Raw genomic sequence first — 17,848 nt, 5'->3', positions numbered from 1 at the left:
AGCATTTTGATAAAACGATCCTTAAAACGAACCCTAAGCCTTATTTTGAACTATCCAAATATTATAAGAAAAAAAAGGTTTTGAAAAAAACTTCATTAAGAGGCAGTTTTTGTAAATATTGCTCGGTTTGTTCTAGAGGTCGTATCGAGGTGCTTTGAAATTTGAAGTCGAAAAAACATAAAAAATCTTAAAATTGCTCGCATTTCCTTAAAACTTCATCAATTTCAATTCTCTTAGATGCATTCGAAAGGTAATTTAAAGCTTTAGGCCAAAAAGTGCCGTCTTCTTGGCCTACAGGGGTAAAAACTAACGTTGTAAAATGTTTGTTCTAGAAAAATTGAAAAACTATGAGAAAAACTGCGATTGGCCAAAAAGTTAATACCATAGGCTCCTAGTCCATAAAATTACCTATCTTTTGACCTTTGGGAGTATGGGTGTTGGAGGCTGTTGCAAAAAGATATTAAGGTTTTAAAAAAATCCATTTTTGACAGTAATTTGAAAAAGCTAAGAGAAAAAGTCAAACCAATCCTGGATGTCTATGGCACATTTTAAAGGGCTTCGAAAGACCTTTCGAATGCATCCAAGAGAGTTGGAATTGATGGAGTTTTACGGAAATTCGAGCAATTTTAAGATTTTTTATGTTTTTTCGACTTCAAATTTCAAAGCCCGTTTTACCCCACTTCCCTTTGTCGTAGAGGGCTCATATTTGGCATGAGTTCATCTCATGTATAGACAAACAAACGCTGAAAGTTTCATCCAAATCGGAGCACCGATACACATTGGTTGGTCGATACGACCTGTTACACATTGGTGAAAAACTCGCTCTTAAATCTTATGCCCCGTGGCGTTTACGTCGTTTGGGCGGTTATGTAGTAGTAGAATCAGCTAATTGCATTGCTAGCAACAATTCCTCATACTGGATATAATCAAAATTGTAAAAATTACGGCCGTACGAGCGATTGATTTTCTTGCCTTATATGGTCGTCTTGCCCCACCTTCCTCTATTTCATCACCGCGATATTGGCCGCCATCTTGAAATTGACAATTTTAAATCACTTTAGCGTAGTTTAGGGGTCATGTTTAGGCTCAACAATCAAAAATAAGACAAAAAAAATGTTTTTCGTGATTCGATTATCCGATGTTTTCATTATCCGAAGTGATTTTTTCCGATTCCTTCGGATAATCGAGCTTGGACCGTATTGAAACTTTTTCAAGCTTTTTTGAGATAATGTTTCATCAATAAAGGGGTAATATAACACTATAAGATTTTACACCTCCCACATTTACACATTTTACCAAACGATTATTATCCAATAACGAACGAACGAACTGCCCTAATTCGCTATATAAACTTTGGAGAAAAACCATTCGGCCGTGTCTAAATATTTTTGAAAAATTCAAAGTGTACGTGATTCTGGGTACCTTAAAGTTCTTGTTCTCCAATCCACCATTCCACCATTCACTGGGGCAAGAATAAAGATTAGGAGCACGGGAAGTGTTGATGCTGAACTATGATTATAATTAATGTGAATTTTATGAGTATGCAATCTTTGCTTATTTTTGTAATACTTTTGTATCATCATTCTCCTGATACGAGACCGAATCAAATTTATTTCAGCTCTCACTCTCATTCTATTCGTCACTCTTTCCAAATACTTATTTGTCAAACGAAACGCCTGGGACTTTATTCAGTTAAGTGCTCGCTCACACGCTACCCGGCCACATCTCCTTAATTGTTTTTATTGATATGCGCTCCCCGCGACTCAATTGATACTTTTCAATTCTCGCCCAGAAGTTCTGGTGCTCTGGCTTTTATAATGGGAGAAGGAACGGAGGTTCTGTTTCGTCATCGTTGGGAAGCTGTTTGGGATTCTGTTTGAATTTTTTGCCTCGCGTTGATTAAGTTTACGCATGCGGCGTGTTATCAGTTTGAGCTACACGGGCTCGGATTCCGTTTTTATTTTGTTGGAATCAATTCATGAAAAAAAAACGAAGATGAATGACATTGACCTTTGAGGAAATTCAGCTTAATCTTCCTGACGAAAGGGGAGTGTTTTTACATATTAATCATTTAGTGTTTATGTTACATTAGAAAAGACGACCAAAGTTTACCAGTTTTTTCCTTCTTGTTAAGCCAAATAAAAGAAATAAAATCACAATACCCACAATTTTACAAAAATGTATCTTTAAATAAAATATTACTATACAAATTAATTTATTCATAATTTTGGAAAAAAGGAAAAAGTTTTTTCAGTAATTTTTTGGATAAAAAATGTGTACGGATCACAAAACGAACAAAAGTACACTTGATGTACTTTTGCTCCCAGCTGAGTCCTCAAAAGCGTCTGCCTTTTGAGTGATGCTCAATTAAGTCGAACCCTCTGAATCATAACACCCCGCCGATGATGCTGGCGGCGCGAGAGTGTTATCAATTAAAAGTCGCGGTTTTTATTCAATTTTCCCTCTGCTCCGGAGCTCTCTCGAGCTCTCCGGTCGGCTCAGCCAGTGCCAGAATCGAACTCCGTCCAGCAAGCGTATGTGTTCTAAGAAGATTCTCCGGGAGACCCTAGCCGTTCGCAACGTCCGAGCTGGTCGAGTCACTTGTCGTCGGACCGTTCCCCGGGACGGTCGCGTTTTTCCGGAGCTCCCCCAGGGCAGGCGCGCGCGCGCTCGTTAAGTCAGAACTTATCTGCTGTGTGTGAACTAACTAAACCTCTCAGAAGAAGAGCTGAGCTGAAGTGGATTTTTAATCTTGGATCGCCCATTTTGGGGCCACACTTGCGTGCGTGTGCGGAGTTGAGTTCTAAGCTGTGATCTCGATTTGCTTTAATAAAGTGTTGGAAGTGGTGTTCCTCAGACCGACGGGGTGACCGCAGTTCAAGTGGCTGAAAACGCTTTGGATAATCCGCAGTCTTTGGTGAATGCAGCTGAGGAAGAGGTCGGGCTGTGACTGTTTCCGACACTGTAACTGCGAAAAAGGAGTGGCACAAGAAGTTCAAAAAGTTATGACATACAGCTAAACGATGAGTGTTACATAACCGAGAGAGGGTTATTTGAAATTCAACGGCACAAAAGTGGAGTTCTAAAGTGCGTATTGAGAAGAAGAATCGGAACAAAAACTGTGGCTATTCCTCTGTGGTGTCGTCAGCATCGTCAACGCCGTCAGTCGTCAAGTCCTAAAGGATGGGGCCCGTCAAGTGGGCGGCACTTCTGGTCACGTTGTGCGTAACGGCACGAGGCGCCAAACTAGAAAATGTAAGTCGTTCGGAGGAATGTCCTGCGCCCAAATGTAGAAAGCTGGTACAGAGGCTTGAATAGCGCAACAGGTGGTTTCGTGTTAAGGGTCGCACCACGCGAACGACTGTTGGCAAGCTTAGTAGCATGCCTGTTTCCGTGGTGTAGTGGTTATCACATCCGCCTAACACGCGGAAGGCCCCCGGTTCGATCCCGGGCGGAAACAGAAAATCTTTTTTTATTGATTTTTTTATTGTTTACAATTTGATTTAAACAAAAATTATCATACGCAATTTTATGAGAAGCTGGTTTTCTTTTTTTTGTATAAATCCTCTTATGAGACCTCTCCTCGATTTGGGTGAAACTATGTCCTAAGGGGTAACTTTTGTCCCTGATCACGAATCCGAGACCTATTTTACGATGTATAGTGACGGAGGGAAGGTACGACACCTTTCAATTTTGATTATTCGAAAAAATACTAGGGGAAATATACCCATTTTAATCACTCTAAGCCGTTCGACCAATTCTCATCACTTTTGCCGTTTTCCGCTATTAAATCAACTTTTTCAAGTGTATCAACAATGGAGAGTTGTTTGCTCACTTTTATTTGAGCTATTTATTACTTTGGACCAGTCAAAAACAATTTATGAAAGCTCTAATTCATGAGCAAAGTGCTGATAGGCCGATAATAGAAATAGGCTGAAAAAGGGTATAGTTCCCCTAGTTTTCGTGGTTTTTTTTTTTTCAATACATAATTTGCATTTGGAAATTTGGTGCAAAAGGGACTTTTATGTAATATTGCAAGAAAAGACAACAAAAACAGTTTTAAAACTTCTGCCTTTTCTTGTTCCTTAATTGTAAGAGTCGTGGGTCATGTCATTTAACATTCCAACGCCCAAGGCTCCAAAAAAGTTGGAACGGTAACTTCAACTCAATGGTTCTCGGGCATAACTCAACCAATCAAGATGGTGGAACGATGTTTTCGGTCGCAGAAATTACAGATTTGTTCAAATCAAGTTCTGCAAAATTTTAGGATCATCAAGACATTCTTACAAATCACTGGAAACAAGAATCGTCCCGATTGGTTGAGTCCGTGTAAGTTGGACATGCGTTGGGCGTTCCAGTGTTAATATACTTTTCGAACCTGAAATAACTCAGAAGACTCATTTTATAATTTAGAACACAATTCCCCGTATTAAAATTCGTGTCTGTTGTAATTTTTATTTTAATTTTTAGAGTGTATTAATTTTCTACAGAGATGGACGGAAAATGGCAAATGTTTTTTTGCTATAATTTTTTTTTAAATCTCGGTACTGCACAAGTTTTGTTTTTCACGACAAATATTTTTTTCCTCAATACTAGGGCTTTTTGAAAACTAATGAACACTTTTTTCCATTGGAATGTTGAACTATGAAAAAAACTTGCAACATTTCAATTTTTTACTGAGTGTCATGTTAAAGTGTGGTCTAACTATACAAAGTAAAAAAAAAAAGTTCAATTTTGGAAGGTTGTAAATTTTGAAGAATAAATATTACCGTAAACTGGGGTGACTTTGATAGCCCGGGGTGACATTGATAGAAATTTGATTTGGCCACTAATTTTGATACATCCAATGTAACAGTCACATTTTTGCATATATGTTCGATAATAAGCTATCCCTTAATGCTTACATACTCAAAATTCTCAAAAATGTTTAGATATTACTTTGACGGGCATTTAAAAAACCTATCTAAGTCACCCCGGGCTATCAAAGTCACCCCAGTTTACGGTACCACTTTTTAGATGTAATTTTACCTTAATTTTTATGTGTAATATGTGAAATTACAGACAATCAACCATCGAAAAACTATATTCTAAATTAATTTAAAAACATCCAACTATTGGCAATTCTTGTAAACACAGAAACTGAACAAAGAATAAAAAAAAATACTTCAAAAATGGAAATTCATTATTATGACTGAGTAGAAACACAAACCATTAGTCCTCAAAAAAATCGAGATTTCAACAATACTTATAACTTTCATGTTATTTTTTAAATTGACAAACGTATAGTTTTTAATGCTTCGTTTCAACTGGAAATGGCAAAAAGTTAAAGATAACTGAATTCAAAATTTTATTCCTATTTCTCCCACTTGTTTTAAGCAAAATGTTTTAAGAGAAAAAATGTTTAAACAATTTTACCATAACTCAAAATTTCTTGTTTTTTTTTGCAATTTCAATATTTTCATCATGTTTCAACGCTTATACTTATACTCAGAAAAAAAAGTTCAAGGGCAACATTTGAAAAAAAAAATTATTTGAAATTACTTAACATTCCAACGCCCAAGGCTCCAAAAAAGTTGGAACGGTAACTTCAACTCGCTGGTTCTCGGGCATAACTCAACCAATCAAGATGATTCTTTTTTCCAGTGATTTGTTAGAATGTCTAGATGATCCTAGAACTTTGCAGAACTTAATTTAATCAAATCTTTAATTTTTGCGATCAAAAACATCGTTCCAACTTGTTTTTCGCATGTAAAAAAAAATTCGCCAAAAATTCCGCGGAGGCAGTCGTTTTGAAAAAAGGTGGAACGATGTTTTCGGTCGCAGAAATTACAGATTTGATCAAATTAAGTTCTGCAAAATTCTAGGATCATCTAGACATTCTAAAAAATCACTGGAAAAAAGAATCATCTTGATTGGTTGAGTTATGCCCGAGAACCAGCGAGTTGAAGTTACCGTTCCAACTTTTTTGGGAGGCTTGGGCGTCCGTGTAAGTTGGACATGCGTTGGGCGTTCCAGTGTTAATGAATTTAGTTAAACAATTAAAAATATTTACAAAAAAACCATTGCCAAACTCAAGTTGGAATCAGTTTTCAAATTTGCAATCTATGTGACAAAATTAAATAGAATCATAACTCTAAGCTGGGCACAAGGCTCTATTTTTATATTAGTTTTTTATTAACTTCATCTCTTGTTGATAAACAAAAATGAATAGAGATCATTAGATTCATCTAAAAAATTATTAAAATCGGTGTCAACTGCATCCAACATTTATTAAGATTTTGAATGTCCTAAACAACTGTTCCATACTCAAATATATTGAAATTGTGAAAAGATCTTTAAATTTTAAGTAATTTACAAAAGCAGAATTGAGTGAATTTAATTTGAAAATTGTACAAAATAGATAACAAAATTATTCAAGAGTTAAAATTAATTTTCAAACAAGTATGCTTGGAATTCCCGACTTTTTGACAAAAAATCATAAATTCCCGACTTTTTCCCGATTTTTGGCGGATTTTGGCGAATTCCCGACTTTTTCCCGACCTTCCCGATTTCCCGACTTGAGTGGCCACATCAGCTTTAAACAAAACGTTAACCGATAGGATGTGTTGAGAATTTTAAAGATTTTTTTTTTTAATTTTAGTTTTAACGAAAATAGATGCAAAATCTAAACTCCCAAGCTCGAAAAAGGGGTTATTTGGAAACTCCCCCTTTATCCCGAGCTTGGGATTCAAGGGGTAATTTCGTCCTGATCAATTATTTTTAAAAAAAATTGAAAATGTGTTGATTTAACTAAAAAACAGCTTTGGATTTGCTTTAAACAGTCTCTCCGTAAATAAATTTGACGAAAACAGGCTTTACCAAAATAATCGTCAATAAAATAAATCGTCATCAGGGATACGATTCGACTCGATTCCTTAGGCAAAAATAGGTAACTATGGAAATTTTGAGCAAAATCGGTAAATGGTTAAGGGTCACTTTTTATCGACGAAGGTAATGGAAAAAAAATCATTTCATAAAAAAAACGTCTTTTTTAAAGCGTTAATAACTTGCCAGGGTTGATTCGGAACGTTTGCGGTCTTCGACAATGTTGTTTGTCATAAAATTTTACAAAAGAATCTCACTCTTGACAATGATCCGACACATTTAACGCCACACTTTGCCGGAATTTTGAAATTTTTGCGTTTTCGCAACCCGAGCAGACGGAAATAACTTTGGAATAACATATTTTGATATTTGAAAATACTAGGCCAATAACATTTTATGTTATTTATAACAAGATTTGTTATTCGCCGTTATGAAATTGTTGTTATTGGATTGTTATTGTAATAACAGGCTAATAACACTTTTAGTTATTCTTCAAACAAATCTTTGTTATTATTTTTTGTTATTTTAACAACTAATCCGATCATCCCAATAACAGTTGGAGGTATTCTTCCATAACAAAAAATGTTATTCCTAAGTTGTTTTGGCTTTCAACCAATATCAGACCAATAACAAATTTAGTTATGATGACATAAACTGTTATTAAACTCTTATGCCAAAATGGATTTTTCAAGAATATTCCATAACACTTCTGGTTATTTTAACAGTATTTGTACCCTCAGAAAAAAATTGTGTAAACATGGAAAGTGCAATTTTGGAAAGGTGAACATTCACTCTTTCATGATGTAATTTTACCTCAATTTAGACTGAAAAAGTGACATTGCACCAAAAAAGTGGTAAAATTACACATTTTTCAGATCATTTTAAAAGGTGTTCTCGTTCCCAGACGTAATATCACCATGTATTTCTTGAGAAATAGCAAGAAAACTATGTAATACATGTAAATGTTTGGAACATCCTCTTCCATTTGCGGGGTGAACGAAAATCTTTCGTCGGGAAAAACTTAAGTTATCATCGTTTGAAGTTTTTGAACTTTTTTCCTATGGGACGAAAATTCACCTATTTCAATTTTATTTTGTTCTAAGTCAACGTGGACATGATTAAATTAATGGTTCAGATCGTATCATGGCTTATAGGAAATGTTGCAGGGAACATTTTTTTTCTGAAGCATGCAAAGTGGTTGGAAATAAGGGAAACCTCTTTCCCAAAAACCGCAATGTTAGGGACCATCCATAAACCACGTGGACACTTTTTTAGAAATCTCAAGAAATGTTTCTGGGCCTATACTACAAATAAGTGTAATTAGTTGGGTTAATGATCAACTGTAAGTAACTTTTATTAATTTTGTATTTTAAATGAATCAATATTTTTTAGGAGTTTTGGGAATGAAATGTACGTTTCCATGATCACATTTACATTTTTATTAGTCTCCCCACCCCCAAAAAAGACCCCGTGAAATAAATAAAATCATCGATACTCCCAATAAAATATTTCCAAGAAGGATCGTTCGCGCCATCCGTGAGTGGTACTCTAATTTTGGAATAATGCGAACAACACAGAACAGAGTGATAAGGGTACAGAGATTACACGCAAGCTTCGCAATGAATCCGTGTAAAGTGGTGGATGTTGTGTGGATTAGAATAACCGCGATCTTGTGTGGCTCTTTGGCGGGAATAATTAGGTCATCGGCTCGGCGAGAGCGGAAGCTGCAGAGTGTGTGCCAAATCAGCCGTAATCAATCAGCAGGCGGACTCTGGGGGGAAACGAACAGTGACCGTGAAGATTGTTGACGGGCCTGTGTTTGCATTGTGACAGGAGTTGTAGTTTGCAGAATATTCGAGTTTGTTGTTGCAATAGTGAAACGAGTTACCCACACATAATACAAAAGAAACTTAAGCATGTGCCAAAAAAGTAACAAAAAAGACAGTTAAAAAAAGTTTAAATATCTATATGTTCAAAAGATACGTGGACACTTTTTTGGAAATCTCAACCCCCCCCCCTCCCCGCCCCCTCCCCTTCTTGGACAATTGTCCATACAAAAAAAAACTTTTTAGTATGGAGCGTGGACAATCGCCATACCACTCCCCTCCCCCCCCTAAAGTGTCCACGTGGTTTATGGATGGTCCCTTCGCAGTAATTTTCTCAAGATATCAAAAAAATCTTGTCTGAAAAGGATGCTCGCTCAAATAAATTAAATAACAATTTCTCTCGTGCTTTGTTTTTCTCCCTCTCTGGATTGTCGGTGAGAAAAATCTCATCGCTCTCGAGAGAACACAGATGCTCGCTCTCAACAAGAGAAACTCAAAACTCAGAGAGCACTCACCGAGAGAACATCCAAGCAGAGTAAACTTCTCTTTCTCTCTTTTTCGAGATATCAGTTTAACAAAAGACAAATGATATTCCGCAAGATAATTGAATTTTTACCAAAAATCTCACTGTAAACAAACTATCTTGCTCCTACGTAGACAGAGTACACGGTCTGTTCACAATCCTGCTTCGACTGACTTTCAAGAATAAAATAATGAAAATATTTTCTAAATCATAATCTTTCTCTTTATCTCTTTCTCTTTATATCTTCCAGAGTGATAAACTAGCCTTAAACTTAGAAGTAAGATCGTCTCCAGTAGCACTTGAAGATAGTCCATTAAGTAGAGTTAAGCGAAACAAGTAAGTTTGACATTCAGGAATGATCTAACTGAGAAATGAAAACATAAAATTAACATTTTTCAACAGATTTCGGGGCCAAACCCAGTCACAGTACTTACATTTCGGCGATAATCAAGACGGTAAAGCGGAAGCCGAAGCAACCCATCATGGATCGAGAGCGGTAGTAGGTAGGATCGCTTCGCTAAATCAATGTTACCTTGTAGACTTAACTCTATGGTATTTCTAGTGGGTTCCAGTGGCATGGGTCAGGCCCAGAGTCAGTCTATGGGCGGTGACTGTACTTCGTGCTACGGAGGAGGTGTTGACGGTGGATCTTATCTATATGGTATTGAGTTATTGATTTAAAATGGAGTTCCGGATTAAGAAGTTGTATTTCAGATGCCAGGCCTGACCCGTTGAGAATACCCGATGGCGGTGCTGGTGGTGCCAGACCAGGTGATAGACTGAGACTTCCAGATGGGTACGATTACCGGGAGCCGGGAACTGGTGGTGCAGGTGATGGACATGGAAGACCCGGAACTGGGAGACCGGGCTACGGAGATGGAAGCAGACCGGGGGTGGATTCTTTTGGAAGACCCATTGGTACTGATGGAAGACCTGGCGGTCGTCCTGGCGATAGTGTTGGTCCAGGAGTAGATTCGTTTGGACGACCTTTGGGACCTGGAGGTCGGCCTGTTGACACTACTGGTGGAACTGGAGTAGATTCCTTTGGCAGACCATTGGGACCTGGAGGTCGGCCAGCGGACACAACAGGTGGTCCCGGACTAGATTCATTCGGTAGACCGTTGGGACCTGGAGGAAGACCGATTGACACGACAGGGGGAACTGGAGTTGATGCGCATGGAAGACCATTAGGACCTGGAGGAAGACCCGTTGATACAACCGGTGGTCCTGGAGTAGATTCACAGGGTAGACCATTGGGACCTGGAGGAAGGCCAGTGGATACAATCGGTGGACCCGGAGTCGATGCGTTTGGACGACCTTTGGGACCTGGCGGTAGACCAGTAGATACAACTGGTGGTCCTGGAGTCGACTCGTTTGGTAGACCATTGGGACCTGGGGGCAGACCAGTGGATACAACCGGTGGTTCCGGAGTAGACTCATTCGGCAGACCATTGGGACCTGGGGGACGACCAGTAGATACAACTGGAGGTCCTGGAGTTGATACGCATGGAAGACCATTAGGACCTGGAGGAAGGCCAGTAGATACGACCGGAGGTCCTGGATTTGATTCACAAGGAAGACCATTGGGACCCGGAGGACGGCCAGTAGATACCTCTGGAGGCCCTGGAGTCGATGCTCATGGAAGACCTTTGGGACCTGGAGGCCGACCGGTAGATACGACAGGTGGTCCTGGAGTCGATTCGTTCGGAAGACCATTGGGACCTGGAGGAAGGCCAGTAGATACGACCGGAGGTCCTGGATTTGATTCACAAGGAAGACCATTGGGACCCGGGGGACGACCAGTAGATACCTCTGGAGGCCCTGGAGTTGATGCACACGGAAGACCATTAGGACCCGGGGGAAGGCCGGTTGATACCACCGGTGGACCGGGAGTCGATTCGTTTGGAAGACCATTGGGACCTGGAGGAAGGCCAGTCGATACATTCGGTGGTCCCGGGGTTGATTCCCAGGGAAGACCGTTGGGACCCGGAGGAAGACCAGTAGACACAACCGGTGGACCAGGAGTAGATTCATTTGGAAGACCGTTGGGACCCGGCGGGCGACCAGTAGATACGATTGGTGGTCATGGAGTTGATGCGTATGGAAGACCATTAGGACCCGGCGGAAGACCAGTAGATACGATCGGTGGCCCAGGTGTAGATTCTTTTGGAAGACCATTGGGACCTGGTGGAAGACCTGTGGATACGACGGGAGGCCGAGGACCACAACCGCATGTCGTTGGACCACCATTGAGCGGCGTTGGGACTACTCATGGCGGACAATCTATCTACCATACGGGTCACTCTGTCACCCTTCCAGGACACGACCATACTGTCGTTAACCCTACCGGAGGCCTTACGGTACTCGTTGGAACCGGTAGTCCAAAGCAAACAGTGATTGGATCTGACAGCAGGTTGGATGGGCACGGTCCAGTGAAAATATTATCCGGACCAGCGGATAGCAGTGGCCCTCCCAAGCAAACTGTTTACGCTCATCCTGGAGGAGTCACCGTTCTGGTCGGTACCGGAGGTCCTCATCAAACTGTGCACCACTTGCCCGTCTCGGGGTACACTTCCGGTGGTCATGCAGAATCGGGTTATGCCACAACGGGACCGGGACAGCTTCACACAGGCACTGGTGTAATCCATCCAGGAGCTACTGTCGGAACCGGTGCTGGATCAGGCGTTGCCACTGGTACAGGACAATGGCCATCTGGTCAGCAACCCGGAGGTGGTCAATACCCAGTGGGTCCAGGTGCATCGGTTGGACAGTACCCATACCAAGGTAATATGCATAACAAGTATTCTATTAGTTTATTACTAAATTTGATTCACATTAGGAGTCGGAACAGGTAGTGGAGTTGGTACTGCTGCTGGTACAGGACAATGGCCATCTGGACAACATCCTGGAGGAGTTGCTCAGTACCCAGCGGGACCAGGAGGAGTTGGTGGACAATATCCGGGAACAGGTGTAGGGCAATACCCAGGAACAGGTGGAGGACTTCCGGGTGGAGCATATCCAGGTAAAACTTATAAATTACTAAACGAATCAACCTAACCGCATCGTTATAAATTCCAGGAACCGCCGGTCAATATCCGGGAGGTACCTCACATATCCCTGGAGGTGGTGTACCTGGGTATTATCCTGGAACGGGATCAGGACAGCATCCCGCGGGAACTGGTCAATATCCTGGAACAGGTTGGCATTTCATGCGTATGCAACTTCAGCCCAATGCAACCCGGTCTTTTATCCCATGAAATCAAATAGGTCAATACTACCCTGGAGGAGCTGGAGTGGGAGTAGCTGGAGTAGGAGGCGCTGGCAGCGGACCAGGAGTTTCTGGCACTGGCGGCGTTGGTCAACACGGAGGACAACAGGGCGGAGGAGTCGGTCAATATCCTGGTACGGGAGTCACTGGAGGTCCAGGATATCAATACCAGCCGGGAACATCTGGACAGCATCCCGCAGGAACGGGTCAATATCCCGGAAGCAGCGGATTACCTGGAGCAGGAACAGGTTGGTGGAATTCTAATAAGGCAATTGATTCTACCCGATGACGTTTGATTCTTCATAATTGAACAGGTCAATACTACCCTGGAGGAACTGGAGCGGGTGGCCTACCCGGTGGCGCTGGTCAACATGGAGGCGGAGTAGGAACAGGGTTGGGTCAACAAGGCGGAGTAGGAACAGGATTGGGTCAACAGGGTGGAGTTGGTACAGGTTCGGGTCTGCAGGGCGGAGTAGGCACAGGATTGGGTCAACAAGGCGGAGGAGTCGGACAATACCCTGGTACTGGAGTTTCCGGTGGCCCTGGATATCCGGGTACTGTAGGAGCGGGTCAATACCCCGGTGTAAGCGGCTTACCTGGAACATCCGGACAGTATCCCGGAGGTCAATATCCCGGTACAGGAGCCGGTGGAGTTCCAGGATATTCTGGATACCCCGGAACGTCAGGGGCGGGTCATTATCCTGGAACAAGTGGAACGCCAGGTGCAGGAACAGGTTAGTAGCAACCCAGAATCATATTCGTCTGTATGGTGATCGATCTTTTATCAATCGAGTAGGTCAATACTACCCCACAGGACCAGGAGTGGGAGGAGCTGGTGCAGGAGTCGCTGGTACCGGCGGTATTGGGCAACACGGCGGACAGCTATCCACTGGCGCAGGAGCTGGAGTAGGACAGCAAGGCGGTGGAGTCGGCCAGTATCCCGGCGCAGGAGCTCCTGGAGGATACCCGTACCCTGGAACATCAGGTCAATATCCCGGAACCAGCGGAATACCTGGTGCAGGAACAGGTTAGTATTGTCCCGTTTGGAAGCTGATGTTAGAACCAACATAAGGGAACCTACTATCAAACAGGTCAATACTACCCAGGAGGAACCGGAATGGGAGGCTTACCTGGCGGCGTTGGTCAACACGGAGGTCAACTGTCAACCGGAGCAGGAACTGGATTGGGACAACAGGGCGGAGGAGTAGGTCAATACCCCGGTACTGGAGTTGCAGGCGGACCTGGATATCCGTACCAACCTGGAACTTCAGGACAGTATCCCGGAGGTCAATATCCCGGAACAGGAGCTGGTGGAGGTCCAGGTTATACTGGATACCCTGGAACGTCAGGTGCGGGTCAATATCCCGGAACAAGCGGAATGCCTGGAGTAGGAGGAGGTTAGTTCAAATACCAAAATTTGGTTCGACGGATGGATAATTGGTTTTCTTTCCCACAGGTCAATACTATCCAGGAGGAACTGGAGCGGGTCAGGCTGGCGTGGGAGGCGCCGGTATTGGACAGACTGGAGGTGTGGGAACTGGTGGAGTCGGAGTAGGCCAGCAAGCAGGATACCGTCCAGGTCAACGGCCCTCGTCGGTAGACCAGTATCCGAGCACGATACCTCAAGGTGGCGTTGCTCAGGGAGGACAAGGCGGCGGTGATGCGGCCAACGTCCAACTGATCGGTGATGACGATGATTCCTTCTCCCAGGCCGAGACTTCGGTAAAGAACGGCGAAGCAATGGCCAGTGCGCAGGGACGCAAGAACGGTGGAACGGCACAAACGCAGGTCTCGGGAACGTACACGGCGACGGGATCGTTCAGTGCCAGCGCTCAGACAAGTGATAGCGACCGGTCTGCACAGTCGCAAGTATCGGGCGGTAAAGACGGAGCGTTGAGTTCGGCTCAGGGCACCGGTGGTATCGGTAAATCCCAGTCCCAGGTTCAAGTCAACTCAAAAACGGGAGGAACGTCCGCTACATCCCAGAGTGGAGGGTTGGGTCATGAAAGTCAATCGGAGGTCGTGGCAAACGAAAAGGGAGGTCTTGCGGATGCGCAGTCCAGCGGACCTGGACAGACCTCGTCGCAGGCTCAGATCGGATTCCGTCCGCAAGGAGAAGACAACGGTCAGGTGAACATCTTCAACGGAGGAGGACAAGCGTCGGCTCAATCTGGGGCACACACTGGACAGAGTCAGTCGCAGATCAGTGGAAACTTCAAGTGAGTTGAGGTCGCTTTGTTTGGTAACAGAACCTGATGGGTTTGTTTGGTTTTTCAGCTTTGGTATTTCGTACCATGGTGCTGCCCAGGCAGCATCCGGAAACAAGGAACAGGTGTCGCGCTATCGGGAGAAGGGAAAGCAGCTCTTCCAGTCTATTGGTCTGTTTGGAAAGACCAACAACGGGTACGATTAGCTTCATTACACAGTGATCATGCATGACTCTAACAACTCACAGCACTAATACTCAAAACAATTCATGAAACCTTTTCTTCCATTTTCAAACACACAAAAACGTGCACCAAACACTTTGCAACACGAAACAGAGCTTCGGTAAGGCGAGAATCGGATGTGGTGGATCCTCAAGGTCTGCGGTTACGAACATCTCAGCAAAGTGCAGGTAAGATAACTCTTCACTGTTCAAAAACAGTATTTGCTACATTTTGTTGTTTCAGTGTCCGACTTCCAAAGCTTGATACCGAAGCCCAACGAGGAACCCGAGTACGAAGAGGAGGACGAAGAGTACGAGGAAGACGACTACGAAACGACCGACACCATTCCGGTAGGAGCCAAAGCAAAGCCTTTCAAGCCACCCAGCGATGACGAGGAGAAAAAGACGACGATCGTCGAGCTGCCACCGCCGACACTTCCAGCGCTCGTTACGACGGTCCGCCCCAACAGGAACTACAACATAAACAACGGAAACGGCAAAACGTTCTCGCAGAATGCTCCCACCCAAAAGCAGACTGCGGTAGTGTCCAACCTGGACAAGTACAAGGTGGTACAAACGCAAAACGGCAAAACGACGGTTCACGACGCGGCCACGGAAGCGATTCCCACCGGATTCAGTGACATCCACGGACAGCAGACCACAGTCCTGCAGCAGGAATTGTCGACACCGGGTGCGACCGTTGAAGTGCCCAGCACAACGCCCAAGCTGAACACGCGCTACCTGCCGTCGAAGCACCTGGACGCCAACGGTAACCGAATTCCGGCCGGAGGATCGGCAGGCAAGCATCAGCCCAACCCGGACAGCTACATCTCTGTGACGAAGCAGGTCACGGGCATCGATGAGAACAGCAAGGTTCCGGCGATTCCGGGCAAGAACTACGAGTCGACGTACTACACCAAATCGTCCACCTGCGGGTACTTTACGTTCTCCTGTAACATCGTGTACGGGGAGAACGGACGGAGCAAAATCTGCCGACCCAAGCCCCCGACTAACGGGAAGTGTTAGGAGGGAGTTCGCATTAGGAAATAGTAGTAGCAGCTAAGCCTCACGTAAACTGCCATGTTGTTTGTAGCAAACAAGTTTTAAAATGCCACGTGGGTTTCTTTTCGATATAAGATGAGAATCTCATTGTTGGCATGGACGCAAACTGCCAACACAAAACCATATCATTTCCGTAAAGTGGGTAGATCTATTTCTGTATTTGTAGTATTCAGGATTTTCTCCGGATCTTGCTAAATTTTAGGTTATAATCACGGTTCATTACGCGATCAGCATTGTTTGTAAACAGGTAACCTCAAATGTCAAAGCAACTACTCTTATTATTGTCTTTTGCCAGCAGAACATCACTAAACTTTTCGGCACCCTCAGCAAATGTCAATACAAATTGCTGCCGGATCTTTTTCCGAATCTCTCCCGGAAAAGATCCGGCAGCAATTTTGTAAGGTTTGACATTTGCGGAGGGCACCAAAAAAGGTAAACAAATCACTTCGTGCATCAGCCAATTGAAGAATTCGACGACATTTTTTCCGCTAGGTTCGCTGTTGTTCCAGCGGTGTTCGGAATGACAGCCCCCATACAGTTTGAGCAGATTTTAGGGAAAATCGCGTTTATAATGAAAAATCAAGCATTTTCAGAAAAGTGGGGTATTGCAATGTGTGGCAATTTCGCTAACGATCATAATGCGTGGTGATTTGTAGTGATTAATTGTGACTGGTATTTTATTTAAACGATTTTTCTAAAAAGATGATCGATATTTTGGATAACTTGAGTTAAATGTTGCACAAGTTAAAAGTAATGATGAAATATTATGTAAAAGTGTTTATACTTTACTTTTCTTCCCGTTTGACCAAAATATTGACCTTCAAAATGCATTTTGGTGATTTTTTGGAAATTTTTGGAAAAATTCGAATAACTGGCAATTTTTTGAGAAAATTATTGTAATTATGCTGTAATATGACTCTAATAGTTTGTTCTATCAATAATACACACATAAGGAGCATTATCAATCAAATAAATCTTATTTAAATCAATTTTTCAAAAGATCTTTTTGGTAAATTTGAGGAAAAAACATGAAAAATTACTTCAGCCCCTATGGTTTATAAATCATTCGATTCGTTTATGCAATTGCCACACTTTACAATAACTTTCATCGACGTTAAAAAATATTTGAAGGAAATAAAAATCAAAAACTGCAAAAAAAAAATATTTCCAAGCACGCTGTCATTCCGAACATCGTTGCGTAGTGCTTCTACTCGTCACCAGGATGCGTGCACGTTTCTGTCGAATCTCTCAATGAGCAAATAGGTAAAAAAACTGTATAACAATAAATGTCATCCAATGTTTTGACAACAATTAATGTCAAACTATAGAGGTTTCAGATTGTTTACCTTTTTGACAGTTATGGTGGCGTGGTATTGCCGCGAGTAAATCGATCGTGACACCTGTCAAAAATAGTAAATATTCTGATCAGATTACAACAAATATAACAGAAAACAAACTCGTTTTTTGCTGATTCACAATTCTAACAGAATGACAGTCAGCTGTCAAAAGGAGGCAGCTTGCAGAGATCACTTTTTTATTGTGATAAGTGGAAATGATAATAACTGGAGATAAACTGATTCAGGCCTAACGCTATGTTTACAAAAAATGCTGAAACAGTGTTACCGAATGATTGATTCTAAAGTCAAGTGGTATTTCGAAGAAGTCCGGAAATCCTACAAGGGTGGGAATAGATCTATTGTTTATTGCTTGCTTGTACACTGAGCCAAAGATTTATGTATTTAGTGGATGCAATAAAGTTTTTATTTCTCAACCACTCAAAATCGAATGATTTAGGGGGTCGTTCAAAAGTCATGCAGTCTTTAGAAAATATTTCGGAAAGTTAAAGAGTTGATCTCCATGACTTAAGGACAACCCCA

At 42.5% G+C, this 17,848-nt stretch overlaps 2 protein-coding genes and 1 non-coding gene across 3 annotated transcripts in view; all 3 read left to right on the top strand.

Annotated features, from left to right (window-relative positions):
- The window catches only part of LOC120418995 (uncharacterized), a 456,309-nt gene that overhangs the window by 217,349 nt on the left and 221,112 nt on the right, over positions 1 to 17,848 (top strand). The window lies entirely within an intron of this gene.
- Positions 2,599 to 17,737, top strand: LOC120419000 (collagen alpha-1(III) chain). Its single transcript, XM_052711064.1, has 15 exons — positions 2,599 to 3,255; positions 9,464 to 9,549; positions 9,616 to 9,716; positions 9,776 to 9,874; positions 9,928 to 11,997; positions 12,053 to 12,235; positions 12,292 to 12,411; positions 12,481 to 12,729; positions 12,796 to 13,215; positions 13,278 to 13,508; positions 13,573 to 13,878; positions 13,938 to 14,700; positions 14,759 to 14,884; positions 15,025 to 15,098; positions 15,154 to 17,737. Exons 1-15 carry the CDS (start codon positions 3,184 to 3,186, stop codon positions 15,933 to 15,935), a joined length of 5,682 nt encoding a protein of 1,893 aa, XP_052567024.1. The 5' UTR covers positions 2,599 to 3,183; the 3' UTR covers positions 15,936 to 17,737.
- Positions 3,388 to 3,460, top strand: Trnav-aac (transfer RNA valine (anticodon AAC)). The gene has a single exon. It is a non-coding gene; the product is annotated as a tRNA-Val (tRNA).

The sequence above is a fragment of the Culex pipiens genome, chromosome 3 (genome assembly GCF_016801865.2).
Source record: "Culex pipiens pallens isolate TS chromosome 3, TS_CPP_V2, whole genome shotgun sequence".
Lineage (NCBI taxonomy): Eukaryota > Metazoa > Arthropoda > Insecta > Diptera > Culicidae > Culex > Culex pipiens.
This window is presented reverse-complemented; position numbering and strand designations above follow the sequence as displayed.

What these genes read in the sequence shown, in the direction of transcription:
- LOC120419000 (XM_052711064.1), top strand. Translation starts at nt 3,184, where the DNA reads ATGGGGCCCGTCAAGTGGGCGGCACTTCTGGTCACGTTGTGCGTAACG. An exon ending in CAGATCAGTGGAAACTTCAA is followed by an intron (nt 14,701 to 14,758) that starts GTGAGTTGAGGT and finishes TTGGTTTTTCAG; the next exon opens with CTTTGGTATTTCGTACCATG. An exon ending in TTTGGAAAGACCAACAACGG is followed by an intron (nt 14,885 to 15,024) that starts GTACGATTAGCT and finishes AACACGAAACAG; the next exon opens with AGCTTCGGTAAGGCGAGAAT.